This window comes from Halyomorpha halys, unplaced genomic scaffold, assembly GCF_000696795.3.
Source record: "Halyomorpha halys isolate HHAL.00 unplaced genomic scaffold, Hhal_1.1 Scaffold901.1, whole genome shotgun sequence".
Lineage (NCBI taxonomy): Eukaryota > Metazoa > Arthropoda > Insecta > Hemiptera > Pentatomidae > Halyomorpha > Halyomorpha halys.
In genome coordinates, this window is record NW_027106556.1 from 74294 (window position 1) to 91165 (window position 16872).

General features: G+C 28.1%; 1 protein-coding gene across 4 annotated transcripts in view; it reads left to right on the forward strand.

Annotated features, from left to right (window-relative positions):
- The window catches only part of LOC106686996 (uncharacterized), a 25166-nt gene extending 8304 nt beyond the window's left edge, over positions 1-16862 (forward strand). For 2 of the 4 annotated variants that reach the window (XM_014430630.3, XM_014430631.3), the window contains 9 exons: positions 304-439; positions 1744-1991; positions 4424-4624; positions 6145-6364; positions 8155-8334; positions 10051-10215; positions 11483-11691; positions 14418-14712; positions 15594-16862. In XM_014430630.3, the coding sequence (XP_014286116.1) occupies positions 304-439; positions 1744-1991; positions 4424-4624; positions 6145-6364; positions 8155-8334; positions 10051-10215; positions 11483-11691; positions 14418-14712; positions 15594-16765 (2826 nt within the window). In that variant the 3' untranslated portion in view covers positions 16766-16862. The remainder of the gene's footprint in view (positions 1-303; positions 440-1743; positions 1992-4423; positions 4625-6144; positions 6365-8154; positions 8335-10050; positions 10216-11482; positions 11692-14417; positions 14713-15593) is intronic. The other 2 variants (XM_014430629.3, XM_067044926.1) reach the window with 1 other exon arrangement.
- Positions 16863-16872: the final 10 nt, after the last annotated feature.

Here is a 16872-nt window from a genome sequence, read left to right on the forward strand (position 1 = left end):
TCTCTCTCTATATATATATATATATATATATATATATATATTGTTTACTACAGCTAATAATGAAAACTAAGCTGTTTTATTAAGGATAACAGAGTAACCTACCACTATATCTTCCATAGATTGCACATCTTTCTTTTTTAATACAAAGAAATCTGTCAATTTTATAGTTGTATTGAAAGTTTTTATTAAACTTCATTATTTGAGACTGGTAACTCAAATTTAAACAAAGTATGATGATGGTTTCTTTCTTGAACCCTTAAAATGTTTTAATTTTCATTAAAATAACTAAACATCTATTGGCAGGTATACTCTGGATATTGGAACAAAGGGAAGAGAGAAGGTAAGGGAACATATGTATGGAGGTGTGTCAAAGGTGATGGATTTGTTCATCCTATGCAGAATACGTTCATAGGGCAGTGGAAAAAGGGGTTTCGTCATGGTATTAAATTATTCATAATTCTATAAATAAGTAGAAACATAAGTTATTAAATTTTATAAAAACAGAGTCTTCTTATTTTATACTGTGCTGATAGATTATGACCTCACAAAATAGAATAGGGACGTACATTACCAACCAGAAAATTTTTTTATTAATATGAAAGACAAAGTAAAAATAATGGATACAAAGAATGTTGTATACAGAATACTATAATGATTTTGATATGGTGTATATTGAAGAAACCTTTAAACTGGATATGAGGATAAAGCGACATAAGTAACTGTAAAAGTAATAAAAATTAAAACAGTAGATCTTTGGCTCATCACAGCATAATGAGCAAACATAAATTTGATTTTGAAAACTCAAAAAATTTTAAACATGGAAAAAAAATACAAAAAGCAAAAAAATAAAAGAAGTGATTTATATCACAAAAAATATAAATAAAGTAGTAAATTTTAAGACCGATGCAGTAAATTTAAATAGAAATTATAAACAAACTAAACGTAGAATGAATTGAGAAAAAAAGTGAGAATATAAATTAAAAAAAACATTGTACAGTTCACTAAGATATGTTTATAAAAAAAAAAGTTTGATAAATTAATTAGAAAGGGAAAATAAGAATGCAAAGTGGGGACTGATAAATATGTAGAAGGCTCAAGAAAATATAAAACAGTGAAAGGATTAGGATGAAGTTCAGTTCCTTTCAGTGTAACAAAGATAAGTAGTCCAAGTGGTTTCCTTATATTTAAATTTGATAAAATAAAGTTGTATGGATGAGACAAGGAGCTACATAGATCTGTGATATTTTAAAAAATGTTATACAAGGTGAACAATAATCTATAAGTGATGGTATTTCCACTCTCTATTGTAAACTAGGATTTAAAGATATTGCCTTTGTTGTTTATTACCTTACAGTATTTTATAAGTATTGAAAAGTCGGTAGTGCTGGTACCAAAAGGTTTTGATAGACACCTTGTAAATGTTTTTTACTGAAGGAGAAAGAAAAAAATGCTAAATTGCTAACATCAGAGGAAAATACAGCAATTAAGTTATACTTTTGTTTGTACATCGTTATATTACACGAAATACATGTTTTAAAATAATAAAATAGCAATTAATCACGACATGCTTTATTAGCTTCTAAACACATATAAGCTAGTTACATATTATATTAACATTTAACTAACTTTCTAATCACCTTTTAAAGTATTGGCAAGTTGATAAGAAAGAAATAAGAATAAGGCATTTTTGATAGTAGCAATATAATGAAATAATTAGTTTTGGAAAATGATTAATACTTACAGGTCAGGGAAGCCTACTTCTTGCTAATGGTGCTATGATTCATACTGTTTGGGTTGAAGACATTAAAGAAGGACCAGGCCAGATTATTTGTAAAAATGGATTAGTTATACAATCGTCACATCTATTCAAGGCTGATAAAGTTTATAATTTGGATGTCCCTATCATGATTCCATTTTGGAACACATGGTACTGTAATTTTTTAAGCAGCTATAGGAGTGGATTATTTTATGTACAGAAGCTGGAACAGGAAGTAAGAATTATATGATTATGTTTTGTAAAAACATATTTGTAGTTTACAAAATTTATTTTAAATGATTGTTAGAGAGTTATTTAGTTATTAGTCTTTATTCTGAGATGGATTTCAGTCCGGTTTATGTTCTTAAAAAATATATTCTCTTTAAATTCTCATTCTTCTCGTCCAAATCATCATCTATAGTGATTCCAATTTAAAGAAAATTTAAGAAATAAATACTATCTAGTTTGACCCATTATTCTAGGTCAATTATTGAATAAAGCCAAAAATCTGTTATCAATGTGGACAAGTTTTACAAGTTACAGTGAAAGCTTTCTTGGAATTAAAAAATAAGTCTTTTTATGAATATTTGGCTCACCCTAAAAATTATTAAGAATTGGTGCTCAATTGTTTTTTTTATCTTTTAAAAAAATTAAATTATGATAACTCATGGTTGTTCATTTTTAAATTTTAACTAGTGGGAATTCATAATTTATTTTTAATATTAATCCAAACAGATTAATAAGAAATAAAAATTACATTTTTTAGTTCACATTTTATATAGTAATAAAATTTTTATAAAATTCTTATTTTAATGTACTATTTTTTATAGTGATGTTTTCAAACTATTTATTAAACAATTTTTCACCATGATCTCTAAATTCAATTTTACACATAAATAGAATCTTAAATACTATTTGTTAATGAAGTTAAGTTTTCTTGGAAAATGTTTTGTAGAAAATGGTTTAGGGTATTGGAAAGAAGTATTTCACTGAAAATCAGATGTGACCAAGGTCCTGTTTCATAATGAAGTTAATAGTATTACTAAATAACCACTAGTGGGAGTGGATAGCTCAGTGGTAAGGCACAGTGCTACGAACTCCTGGGTTGGAATCTGGCTGTGGCGGATAATTATTTTGTTTCATTGTAGCCATGAGTCAGCCCTGTGGGTTTAGGAGCCCTCCTAGGTCCAACCAGCCTTATAAAGTGGATACCATTAATTGGGTAAAAATCTGGTTATCAAGCGTGAATCTGACCCAATCACTTCCTTGCAATACTGTTGGTCTAGTAACAGTCCTTACAAGGTAATGCACCTCTGACCCTTCATGGGTTTTAGTGGTACTGATTTAATTCAAATAACTACAAGTGTAAAAATTGCAAATTACTAGCACTAATACTTACGTTTCATGATGAGAACAAGTGGTATTGTACAAGTCACTATATGGGAAGGTTACATTTATATCATCTGGATATTCGTTGAAGACATGGCTCATGGCACCATTGCACCAGGAACCAGACAACCATTTGAGAAGATGCAATGAATGACAGAAGGCCATACAGCAAATAGTAGAAAGAGCATTGGACATATTGAAAGAAAATTCACATATTTAAATTACCTTTAACTAAACCTTATACATGCTTGCCACATTGTTTAGTGCTGCACTACTTTATTTAATTTTGAAAGGTCTAATACAGAGAAAGTTTTTGGGAATGAGGAAGAAGGGAATTGGGATATTCTTATAGAACACGAAGAAGTGGAACAATAACAAAGACAGCACGAATGACAACCAAATTATTAATTCAATGTTTTAAAATTTTATTTTGTTTTAGACTTAATAAAGAGTCTATTAATAAAGAGTCTATCATAAATTTATTATGATTTGTCATTTTTTTCTATTATGTATTAATTATTTTGTTCTTTTATTTGCTACCGTAAGTCTCTAAAGCCCATCTACTGTTTTTCTAATGTTAATCTAAAGGGTCACATCTCAGTATAAATAAAGAATTTATTATTATTTAAATGATTCCTTCTCTACCTCCCCCCGCTGAAAAAATTAAATAAATCAATAAAATGAATGAAATAAAAAAAAATACTTTTTTTTTCATGTAGAATGATGTATAAATAAAATCTTTGATCTTGTCTACTTTCTACAAAATTATAAAAAAATTTCAGAAATATGCAACTCATAGAAATTAATTTCAATTATTCATTAAAGTATAAGACAAATAAATGGAACTAGGAACCTGCATCGTAACATGAACAAATACATTAAATCTACAATACTAATGTGCAACTTATAATTTAAAATATTTGTACATATTGTTGATATTTGAAACTCTTGCATTAAAAGGCATTAACTTAAAGGAAGGAGATCATGTGTGTCACTTGTTTTCCCACTTTAAAACCTTGATAACGACTGCAAACGTCTTAAAACCAGCCAATATTTTGCTTGTACTTTCAATTATACAACTTGTAGTTTGTACTTTGTAACTATGGAACAAAATTGCATCAAGTACAAACTGCAAGACTAATAGTATCAGTTTATACTTCATTGTGAAATAGGGCCCTGTTGATTATAAAAAGGAAAATGATAAAGGCAGTCTAATGTTAAAGTTTTCAAACTTGTTTAATAAATAGTTTGAATGAAGTTAACAGTTTAATTTTTCAGGAAGACTTGGAAGAGGGTGAAAAAACTGAAGAACAAACTATTGTCCCCCAAGAGACGCCTGATAAGTACAATATCTGCTCAAATAATATTCCCATTTTTGCTCCTGTTGAATCATTGCCTTTATGGGATATGGTAATGAAGACAGTTTGCCAGCCAATTCCAGACCTTACTGGTGAAATCAGTTATATTATTAGACCACAGGTAGATATTTAATCTAACTTTATTTATGCTAAATTTTTATTTACAAAATGGATGACTAACAAAAATCTAATCTTTCGCTCATTCTCTAAGAAGAGTATGGAAGACAAGTATTTATGTGAATATGAATTTCTAATCATTTGAAACAAATATTAAGACTGCCATATTACATTATTGATTAAATAAAGTAATTTAATAAAAAATGTGAATCCCTCCAATAGGAAGCAGTTAATTGTGTTTTTAATTAGGCTCATTGCTGTTCAAATTAATCTCATTTTTAGTGTTATATATTTCTTTACAATTTGTGTTTAGAATCATAATTGTATTATCTATGTTTACATGTAAAAATAATATTAAACAAAATAATAATAACTCATTGTGTTTCACTTTTTCACTTAAAAAAAAATCTCTATAGTGGGTTTAAATCTAATTTGGAATATATAATGCAGACAGTGGAGTTTTGTTGTATTTTCAAAGTGCCCCTAAGATGATTTACATTGACCACCTCTGGCTTAAACAATCATAAGTTTATTAAGGATTAATGACAAGTATTAAGCATCTTATTAAACACTTACAAATTAAAAGAAATAATTGGATAATAACAAGCTGAAAAGTTTTGTTCCTTCTTCTTTTTCAATTTTGAAGGAAGTCAGTATCATGTATCTATTGAAAATAATGGTTATTTGGCTTCCACATAGGATATTTATTATTAAAAAATAATACATTTGTGTATTCCTCAAGTGACTGCTTTTTATGTTATAGTCATCTAATAAAAATTCATTTAAAACTTTCTATTAAAAAAATTATTGTTATATCTAGATATTTCACTTTTTAATTAGTGGTACTAACCTTATCGGTTATTGGAGGTATAGTAGAACCCTTAATTCTTAAGGGGTTTTCAAAAAATTTAGAAGTTTGTTCAGATGCTCTATTCATTGTATAAATGTATATTTCTTATATCCTTGTTCTAGAGCATTTAAAACAATTCTTTATCTCAAAGTTTTTGTTCTATATACTATTTCGTGTTTCCACTGTATTAGTATTTGTATATATTTAAAGGTGATTATCTCTAATCATTTCAATGGTGGTACCAGTTTAAAATTGAAATATATGGGTATAATAATATTAATATTTTTAATAGAAAGTTTCAAATGAATTTTTATTAGTTGATTATAACATGAAGATATGATTGATCAGCTAGTTTTAAAAAAATTCAATTGTTAATCATCAATAACAAGCTTTGAAGATAGGGATCAATGCTCTCAAACATAAACGGATAAGACAAATGTATTATTTTTGAATAATAACGATCATATTAAGTAGAAGTCAAACTCATTATTTTAAATTTATATTTCTTAAAAATATGAGTTTATTAAAAAAAATTCTTGATTGTCACTTACTGTTTAATAAAGTTTCATATGTTAATTAATTCAATTTTATAGTCCTAAGGAATAATTAATCAGTTACTTTCAAGAATAATGATTTATGCATATACTTAGTTTATATTTTTGTATGGGATACAGGATGTAGAGCTGTTGAGTACAGAAGAAATGTGGTTAAGAAAAGTTATCACAAATAGGATGGCTGATATAAACTGTTTGTACCAACACTATGCTACTATTGCTTGTGAGAAGAAGCCAACATTCAAGGCCTGCATGTTCAGAATTATGCTATGGCAAATGTGTAGGGATAGTGGCGTTGATGAAACCTGTTTCAGTTTATGTGAACTTGATCGTGAAACAGGTAAAACCAATTATCATTAGTTTTGTGTTCTGTAATTTACTAACAAAAATTACAAGTCTTAACAGTAAATAGTTTTATTAAATGAAATAATATTGTTAAGTATGAAACTAATATGCACAGAATGAGTTATATAATAATTGATTAAAATTACTCCTGAAAAAATACCTTAATAATACTCTCTTCATAATAGTTATGAGTTTAATAAGAAATAACTTATTGAAATGTCTTTTATGGCTTCAGTATCATCAAACATTATGCATAATGATTATACTCATGGAGGAATTAAATAAAAATGTTCACTCACATTTTATGTTTTAGACATCAAGGTTTTGGTTCCATGTTTTGAAATATCTTAAATCTTGAAATGCATGTAATTTTATATCCAATAGAAATATACGGAAAAAAAGAACCTTTCTAAACAGAAAATGAGAAGATAAAAAAGAAGTTAGAAATAGTGAGGAAGCTGTACTGACCCTTGTTTTTTTGTTAATCCCCTTCCTGGTCATTGCTGACATACAGGAGTTATCTACAGGTTACCACCCTATTCTAACCATGATAGTCAAGTTTTCATTTCATGGGAATGCCACAGAAATAAAAGTCGACCCCTCTGGCTGGATTGGAACCTCGGCTTTCACAAACCAGTCAAAGTTGGCGCTTTAACTCATTCAGCTACGAATGGCCCTCTTTGACCTGTTTATTTAGCAGGCAAATTTTTTTTTTGTAATCAGCCAAAATAAAATAACATTAGTTTTTGTTTTATTTATACAGGGAACATTTGTCTAACTTTAAGGACTGGCCATCTCCTCCATGTTTAAGTAGGCTGTATATAAGAAAAAAATTCATTATTACTATTTAATAAAGTTTTATTTGATTGCAACTTTATTCCAATGTACTTTGTAATCAGTCATAATTATTTATTCAGTTTTCATTAAATAAAAACAAATTGTATATCAAAATTTGTGCAATTTTTAAATAATAATAATTTTATTTTTATAATCTTTGATTTATTTTTAAAATTTATTTATCTGTATCAATAATCTTTAAAATACATTGAAACTTTTCCTAACAGACCCCCTCCTTGCTGTCAACTTTTAAATGATCTAGCCTGGAAGTTTAGAAATTTGGACATCCTTGGTAATGGAAACATCACTAATAGACGTTGGCAGCTAAATTATTGTCGTCAAGAGATAGATTTATATTAATCTCCTTATTTTCTGTTTTTAGAAATATTTTTAAACATACAAATTTAATTCTAAAAATATTTTGTTTATAAATAAAACACAAAGCTGTATTCATAAACTTCATTTTTTTAAATTAAAAAAACCTAGTTTGATAGGTGCATGGACATATCCATTTTTTAATTAGCACCTTCTTAGCTATTACCCATTCCTGTCCACAGTAGAGAGACTTCAATGTATTTGATTAGTAACAAGACAATGAAAAATTAGATGATTATTAAATTTGCTATTTAAAGTTCATTTTTTTAAGTTATTACTTATACATGTTCTATTATATTGTATAAATTACTGTGCATTTAAAGAACTACTTTTTTATTTACTTATCAACTTATTATCCAAATTGATTCAAAAAATTAAATAAAGTAAAAGTGTTAACAAAAAAGTCAAGAAAAATAAGGAGTTTTGAAGAGTATTGCATTCTGTGCATTAATAGATGCTTCTTAGGAAATATATGTTTAAATAATATAGTTAATGCATATTTTATATCAGTATATAAAGACTTAATTTATGTTATAGATCTTAATAAAATGTTATTGAAATTATTGTCCACAGGCTGCGATAGTTATCCATTTGCTATTGTGCTTGTTTTTCAAATGATTCACTATCTACTCATTCTGGCATATGAATTATGTGTTAAAAAGAGATTGGCCAATAAATCCATACCTGGAAAATGGGGAGGTGCATTTGATTACTTCCTCACAAATTATGCTTTACCCGGAATGCAGAAAACAAGTAATGAACATACAATAGCATTAAATTCTTGGTTATTTCACACATGTTTATACACATACAAATCGATGTTTGTTTTCCTCTGTAGAATGATATTCAGAAGCTTTGATTTGCATCTTCTGACCACATTTTATAGTCTTGTATAACATATTATTGTATAGTCTTATCACATTTTATTGATTGGCTAGTTTTCATAGAATTTTTTAAATAGAATAGTTACTTGTATAGTAGACCTAATTTTGAGGTATTCATACTGGTCACAAAATATATACATTAAAAATGGAAATTATGTAAACTACATTATGTATACATTATACATTATGTAAAAATATATTAATATTAGAAATTATTTCATGATTTATGACTATTTCACAATTCTCATTTGTTACTTCTTTTGTATCTTTCTTTAATTCTAAGGTTCTAAAGTCCAATGTTCATTTCTGTAGTGTTATTCTAAAGGGACATGTCCAGGAATTAATTGAGGTAATTATTAATATTTCTGATTTACAAAATTCTGTAGGATAAGAAGTAGTACTTTCATTATGGTTTATAATAATTCAAACTCTACTCTTGTGTATTCTTTATTGTTGTAGTTTTGAGAGATTCATCTAGTGTCAATGAATTAAGATTATATGAAGTTAAATTTTATGACACTAAAATAAGCTTTTGGCACAAGCAGTTAGCCCCAAACTATCAAATAATAAAAGGAAACGATTACGATTAAAGAGAATTAATTTTTTTTAAAAATTAGAATATGAACCTAAAAGGGGTAACTTGACTGTAAATCAACTTTTTTTAAACCCCTTTCTGGTCATTTCTGATATACGGGTGAGTCTATTGACAGGTAACCAATCTATTTTAACCATGGTGGGAGGCTCAAGTTTTTATTCCGTGAGGTTGCCATGAAATAAAAGTCACCCCTCCTGCCTCCCTCTCTCCCCCGGCTGGATTCGAACTGGTGCTACAGCAGTTCCGAAGCTGCTATGACCTATACTTCAATTCCTTCAGCTACAAGTGGCCCCACTGCATTTCAACCCTGCCAGAGGGAATGTTGAATGATGCTGACTATGAAATTCTGTATGAATAGCAACTAAAATACCACCAGTCCTAAACTCCATCATTTTAGATAAAAACACAATTGCTCAAACCAATCAGGTTGATAAGGGAAAACTACGGGAAGACTACTACACATTTCTCAGGCTGTTCGTATACTATACTGATAATATTAAAAATTGTTGATCAGTGAGTACATTACTTAAAGAGGCCTTTCATTCACCCAGTTTTCCAAGTTGGCTGGTTTAAAATATCAGTTGTCTTATTTATAGAAGGTCTTTAAGAGAGGTTGAAATGCATAGTTTTTCATTTATCAAGATGAAAATGTTTATTAATAATGCATATTTTATGTTTATATGTTATGTATATATACATAGCAGAATGATGGTGTGGAGTGATTGTCAGTAGATTTCTTGAAATCATTTTAACTCAAAGCGCACAAGTCATTCCAATTCTTACATTCCATTATTCCATTTGGAGTGATGATAAATTAGAAAAATCTGATTTTTAAAATACCTTCTCGAATTACTTTCAGAATAATTATGTAACGTGGACATTGTTACCAAAATATAAGGAAAAAAGTCTTTGTCTCCAGTGTATAAACTTTTAAACAAATATTTTAAACTTTAAACACACATTTTTTTTATTAATTTATTTTTTTTATAGCCCAAATACCAGAACTGTGTAACACAATTCCTCTTAGAAATATTCTTACTCTTTATGAAGATATTGGAGTCCCAGTGACTACAGGAAAAGTATTACGTTTTCTTATATCTAATCCAATTAAGAATCCACAAAAATTTCTTAATAAGATTGGAAATCAGATTTATGGTATAAAATTTATTTTATTAAATTATTAATAAACTAATATATTAATATTCCTTTGCATTATATAACTTCAAATTTTTATTTTATTTCCTTAATTATGTTATTTTTACTTACTTATTCAATTACCTATATATAAATTTTATTTTCCATTTCTTGATCACTTTGATTTTATTAATGTCATTCTGTACAATTATCTGCTTTATGTCATTCTGTTTATATTTTCTTTTTTATTTTTGTATTCATTGGTTGTTATCTTGTTCTTTGTTTTTTAGCCCTGATGTTGGCTAGAAATTCTGGCTGAAACGTTGGCACTATTAAATAAGTTATTTCAACTTATTAGTGTTATATTTTGACCGCATCCCCCAACCATCTTCTCATATATTTTATTAAATCTTAAATATAGGAATAATAGTTTATGAAGAATATTGTTTTTGTTAGATTGGTTTTTTTTTTTAATACTGTAGATGACATTAAAATAAATTATGAGAACATTATTTTTATTCTGAACGAATAATGTAAAAAATGACTATTTTTTTATGATTTTGTATACATATATAAATGTAATTGTAGTTTTATTGAATTGAGAAAAAAATTGCATTTTGTGTTTAATATAGGTTAACCGAGGTGGTTAGGCTTGTCTTTAAATTATACCAAAAATAGTTAGATAGGTCTGAACAACAGGTTCTACTCATGCCTTATATATATTATTTATACTCATAACTTCAATTATGAAATAATAATTCAAATTTAAAGGTAAATTAGGGGTGGTTTTTATCTTATTAAATTTCAATTGTTTTTATTTGTTTAGCACTAGCTAAATGAAAGAAAAGGAAATCATATATATATTTTTTTTTTTACTGAAATATATTATTAAGAGACTAAAATTATGGAACATTAATTAGAATGGAAGTGCTTTGTAACATAATTTAAATTATGTTTAAGTATTAATTTATGTTTATAATATTAATTATTGTGCATTGTTATATTATTTTTCTGTCAATTCAGTTAGCAAAATCTTTATGGTTCTAAATGGCTGGATGAGTTTCATAAAGGCAATAAAAACCGTGTGACATTATTCATGGCTTATCACTACATTGAATTTAAAGCCAACTTAATTGAGAATGAATTTTGTTTTATTTTAAGCTGTATAAGAAGTCATACAGCTAATTCATTATTATTATTAAACAAATAATGAAGCTACTATTATGTTATATTTAGATATATTTTATTTATTCCATCCAATCTTTCCTTCATAATTTTAGTTTTATAGGACAAAATAAAGTTTACCCAGATGGTCGAATTATATTTGAAGAAGTAGGTGGAACAATGTTAGGAACTGTTTTCGATTTTCAAGATCCTGATGAAAAATATTTAGGTTTTGATGAAATTAAATTATTGGGAAAAAGAGAACTTGCTTCGAATTTGTTTAAAATTTGTCCAAAAGCTAAGGATGGAAATATTCCTAAGCCAACGTATGAGGTATGAAATATGAAATATTTTGTAATAAAATATAAATAATTAAATTTTGTAAATATTCATCTAAGATATTAGTAATTAAACAATGGCAACTTTCCCTTACTAATTTTCTATGATTCAATGCTAGATTGTTATAGAATTAACATTGAAAATACTAAGAATGATTTTATGAAGTTATCCTTTCAACTAAAAAGCTCATATATGTTAAGTAAAATAAAAAAAAAAAAAATTAATAACTATGGTAAAAAAAAAATTTATCAGACTGCTGTATGCACAATGTGCATACTGTTTTTATTTCTCAGTCTTATGTCGGTTTAAAACCATTATCTTCTTAAGTTAATAATAAAATTCTTTCATTGTTTATATTTATTAATGCTAACGAAGACAGATGATTAATTATTTCAAATAAAGAACATTGAAGGTACTTTAAAGAAATAGTTTTTAAAAATTAATTATTTAAATACTATCATACTATTTCAATAAGACGTAGCTAATATATTAAGGACCATTTGATTTTATATTGACATACCATGTTTAATCAAAATCGGTGCAGCTGTTTTTGAGAAAATTAAAAAAAAATGTAAAAAATTAATTCTATTAAGTGGCACTCCTGCAGTGGATTTTATTGAAAAAGTTGCTGTCACACCCTAGGCATATTATGCCCACTTTAAATATGTAATTTCAATTTCGTTCAACTTTTTTTTCTGAGTTATGCTGACCATGCACCACACGCACACACACACCATTTTAGGAGACTTGGTTAATTGCACACATATTTCCATCGAAATTTTGGAATTTTTTACAATTACAATACTTTTCCTTAATATATATTTCATATTTAAGTGAAAGTAAAAATGGAGTTGTTGATGTAGCATGAAGATATGAAACAGCAGTCTAGTCTGTATAGTAATCTTAACTAATGTTAAGACGCTGCCAAAGGTCTTTTATCAAAGGATTATTATGGATTATTGTTATTATGTATGTGAGTACACTAGGTAATCTAACCATGTATACATAGGTACTACAAATTTGATTACTATGTGACTAATTAACTTTAGTTTTCTCCACATAAATACTTGAAGTCTTTTAAATAAATTAATCTGTTGAAAGAATTTTCAATAGCTAATAAAAGTCTCTTTTTTTTTTTTTTAATATCAACCAATACCACGTGTAAAGTATACTTGAATCCTTCCTTTAAAAAAATTTTCTGACCATAACTCTCCAATATTCATCAACTATTAGCTTCAGTATTTATTTATACAGAATAAACCCAGTTACATATATACAAAAAGTATAAATTGTTTACATTAATATATTTTATTTTTTATTTATTTATTGCTACATTATACAACTGTACATTATAATATATTTAGTAAATTTGATCTCAGTTAAAGTGGAGTGTTACAGGCGTGTAGAGAAACTATCTATTGGTAGCACTCTAATGACGTTTTACATTAGTAGGTCTCGTGGCCATCTTCTTTTCAGGCACCTCAGAGGATTGTCAGGAATGGAAGAGGAAACAAGGTTAGAAACTAGTGGGTTTGGGTGGTTAGGGAGTTTGTAATGGAAGGAATGATATCTGGTTCAGGCTTGATCGGTTACATATGGAACATTAAGGGCTTTATGTATGATTTTATTTGTGACAAAGTAAGGAGCATTAAGGATTTTATGAAGGATTTTGGATTTCAATGATTGGATACGAGAGGATTCGAAGGTTTAGTGGAGCCGCAAAGCTCAACTCTGTATGTCAGTAAAATATTAAGGCCAGATTGGCCTTATTACAGTCATGTAGATCAGTCTTTTATAAAGAATTGGAAGCTTAGACCGTTTGTCCAGTAAGTGCTGTAATAGTCTAAATCGGCTTCCAGTTTCCTGTCTTTTCAGTCTTGTGTGAGAATTCCAGGTTAGTCGTTTGTCCAGATGTAGTCCAAGGTAGCAGATCTGTTCAAAAGAGGTAAGACATTAATATTAATACAAATTATTTACTCTCATATAAATACAAATATATACATTAATATGATATAAATTGAAATTAAAAGCATATTGTACTTATATTATACATATAATTATCATATAACACTATATAATATAGTATATAATTAGAAATAATTAATATAATGATATAAGTGCAAAAATGATATATAGATAAAAATAAAAACAATAACTAAAATAAAAGTTTTTGTATCTTATATATCTAAAACAGTTCATAGAAACAAGAGTAAATGATGATGGTTGAAAGTTGTTTGATTTATTTAATTTTTATTATGGGGTTCATTTTTTAGTTGAGATATAATCCAGTGAAAAAAATCAATATCATTTGGTAATGAGTTGTGCATCATTCTTAATACAGTGGAAAACGTAATGTAATTTTATTTGTGACATGGAGTATGAGTGACCTTTGACAACTCTCGATCTCTGCCTTCTAATCTATCTAACTCTCTACATCATAGCCATCCTTAAAATATCCTTCAGGCCCTGCTATAAATATTATTCCTTTCCTGTTATAAATGTCTGCCTCCTCTCATTGGACTAGCTTTTTTTTTTTTAAAGAAAGGAAACTCTCATAGTTATCTGGTACCACTACACCTCCAATTATTTAATACTTTCATTATTTTTAAGTGGCAATTTCTGTAGAAGAAAGTTTATTTGTTCTTTTTTCTTTCTCAACTTAATTAAAATCATAGAACCAACACCCTATCATCCAACAGTTAATCATTTCATTATTTCAGATATCATTTCTAGAATTCTGTGAGTTTATAAAAATATGCCTCCAGAAATATAATGCTATTCTTGACCCTGATACAGAAGTATCAGTCATAGCAAAGCTAGATAAGTGTGATTTCTGCAATAAATATGTAGAAATTGAAAGGCATTATGAATTGGAACATAAAACTGAATTAATAAAACATATTAGTGAAGAATATGAACAGGTCAATCCTGAAAGCTTTGAATCAAATTATGAAATTGATGAATCACCTATTAAGAATGATCTTGATGGAAACCACAGAAATATTTCTTATGAAGGTATTAATATTTATTTTCAGGGAATTAATTTTAACTTCTTTTTTTCCTTTTTTAAACCTTAACAACGTTTAAAAATTAACATATTGTTATTATCAATAAAGTTGCTATTCCACCTTAACAAATATCTTAAATACAAATACATCATTTCATTAATTTATGACCATTTATCAAACCTAACAAGTTTCTTGAGATTGAGCCAAAAAATCTTAGTGATTCTTCATATTTTTTCTTACCTTATTATTAATTTGTGGACATTTATCATTGAAGATATAAAGTTATTTTTCTATATTCCCAACAGAATATAAGTCATAATTTTTTTACTAACCAGCTCCTTTTTTTTATATTAATTTTTTTGCTGTTTTAAAATAATTTTTTTTTTCATTGGCGCAACAGACTGTGGAGGTCCAAGGTCTTGTGCGATGTACATAAGTAATACATCGCGCACAACCTGATGTGGTTTTCATAGGGTGGGTCTGTCACTCCCACGCCTATTTTTGTGAGTGCCCCCATTGGCTAACGGGCCTCACAAATGCCCGGGGGGGGGAGGGAGATTGTGAGTGAGTATTGCATAATTTTTTGCTTGAAAAAATCCCGGGCTGAGCCGGGCTCGAACTCACAATCTATGGGTTGGCAGACAGGTGCGTTACCACGCTGCTACCGTCAGGTGTTGTTAAGGTGTAAAAAAAGGAATAAAGAAGTGAAAAAGGGGTGAAAATTAATTTCCTGAAAATAAATATAGTAAAGTTTAACAAATAAACCTTTTGGAACTTTAGTTTTAACAGTACAACTAATTATTTTATATTTAAAGTATTAATATTTAATATCAGACATCTATAGAAGTATGTATTGATACTTCCCAGAGATAAATTCTATGTTATTAGGTTGTGATGATGTTGAACAAGAAAGTATACACAGACATGAAAGATCACATTTGAAACAATTTGATGGTTGTCCTTGTAAGGAGAACAACCTTTTTTTCAATAATGAAAGTTCTATTACAAAAATATGTAATTGTGAAGAGACTTGTGATTGCTCGTGTAACGTGTTGAAGGATCTTAAAAGGATAGAAAGTTTCGAAATTATAGAAGATCGTAGTAGTACAAGCACTGAAAGCAGCATCCCAGCCACTGGTAGGCAGTTCAAAGATGCTAAAGTTATAACCATTATGGCTTGTGATTCTGATTGTGACTGTTTCTGTCATAAAATACCTGAATCCCATAGCAAAACAAAGATCGAGGACAGTGACTTTGAACTTGGAATATCGGAAGAAGAAGAAAGTTTCAATGAATCTTTATTAAATGTTGATTCTGGGAGTTCTTTTAAAATATCTGATGCAATTAATTATCTTTGTGGTAAGACTGGTGGAGAAGAAGAAGCAGTTGATAAAGATGATTTAGAAATGAACCTTGAAGAATTCAGTGAAGAAGAAAGCACCAGTGATAGGTCCACAGACCTTTCAGAATTAGCATTGGAAGAAATAGGAAATGAATTGGGTGAAGAGGAGCTGTCTGAAGAAGACAATATAGTAGCTGGAGAAGATTTTATAGAGACTACAAAACAATTCCTTTCAGATCTCGACAATATTCAGTCTCAAAATAATAAAAAAGTTTCAAAAAAGATCTATGAGAAATTATTACAGTATAATTGCCCTATATTCAAAATAAATTATAGCGAATTTTTTAAAAATATAAATACAAAAGGAATGACCCCTGAGGAGTTAAGAAATGAATTAGAGCTGGAAGGTCCAGATGACCCATTTGAAGAGCAAGCAGTTGAAGATATAGAGAAAGAAATTGTTACCGAGTCTTTAAAAGTTATAAAGTTAGTTGCAAAACAAAGACTGTATGAAAAACTTCTAATGGAACAATTCAAAAAAACTGTATCACAAACGCAAACTGGGGAGTATTGGGAGCATTTCATTCAAAGCCGTGATTGCAGCTGTCTCTGTAAAGATTGTCTAGCTGGAGACTGTATTAAGAAAAAGAATATCAACTTCATTGTCAAAGAAAAGGAATATGAATTATCTTCTGATTCATCTGTTTCAATAATATAGGTGTTATTAGTTTGGTCTCTAGAAATACCAAGAATTTCGTTGAAGATGAATATTTAAATAAATATTTATGAATTGGTTGTAAAATTTATTTATTTTTTTAAATTAGT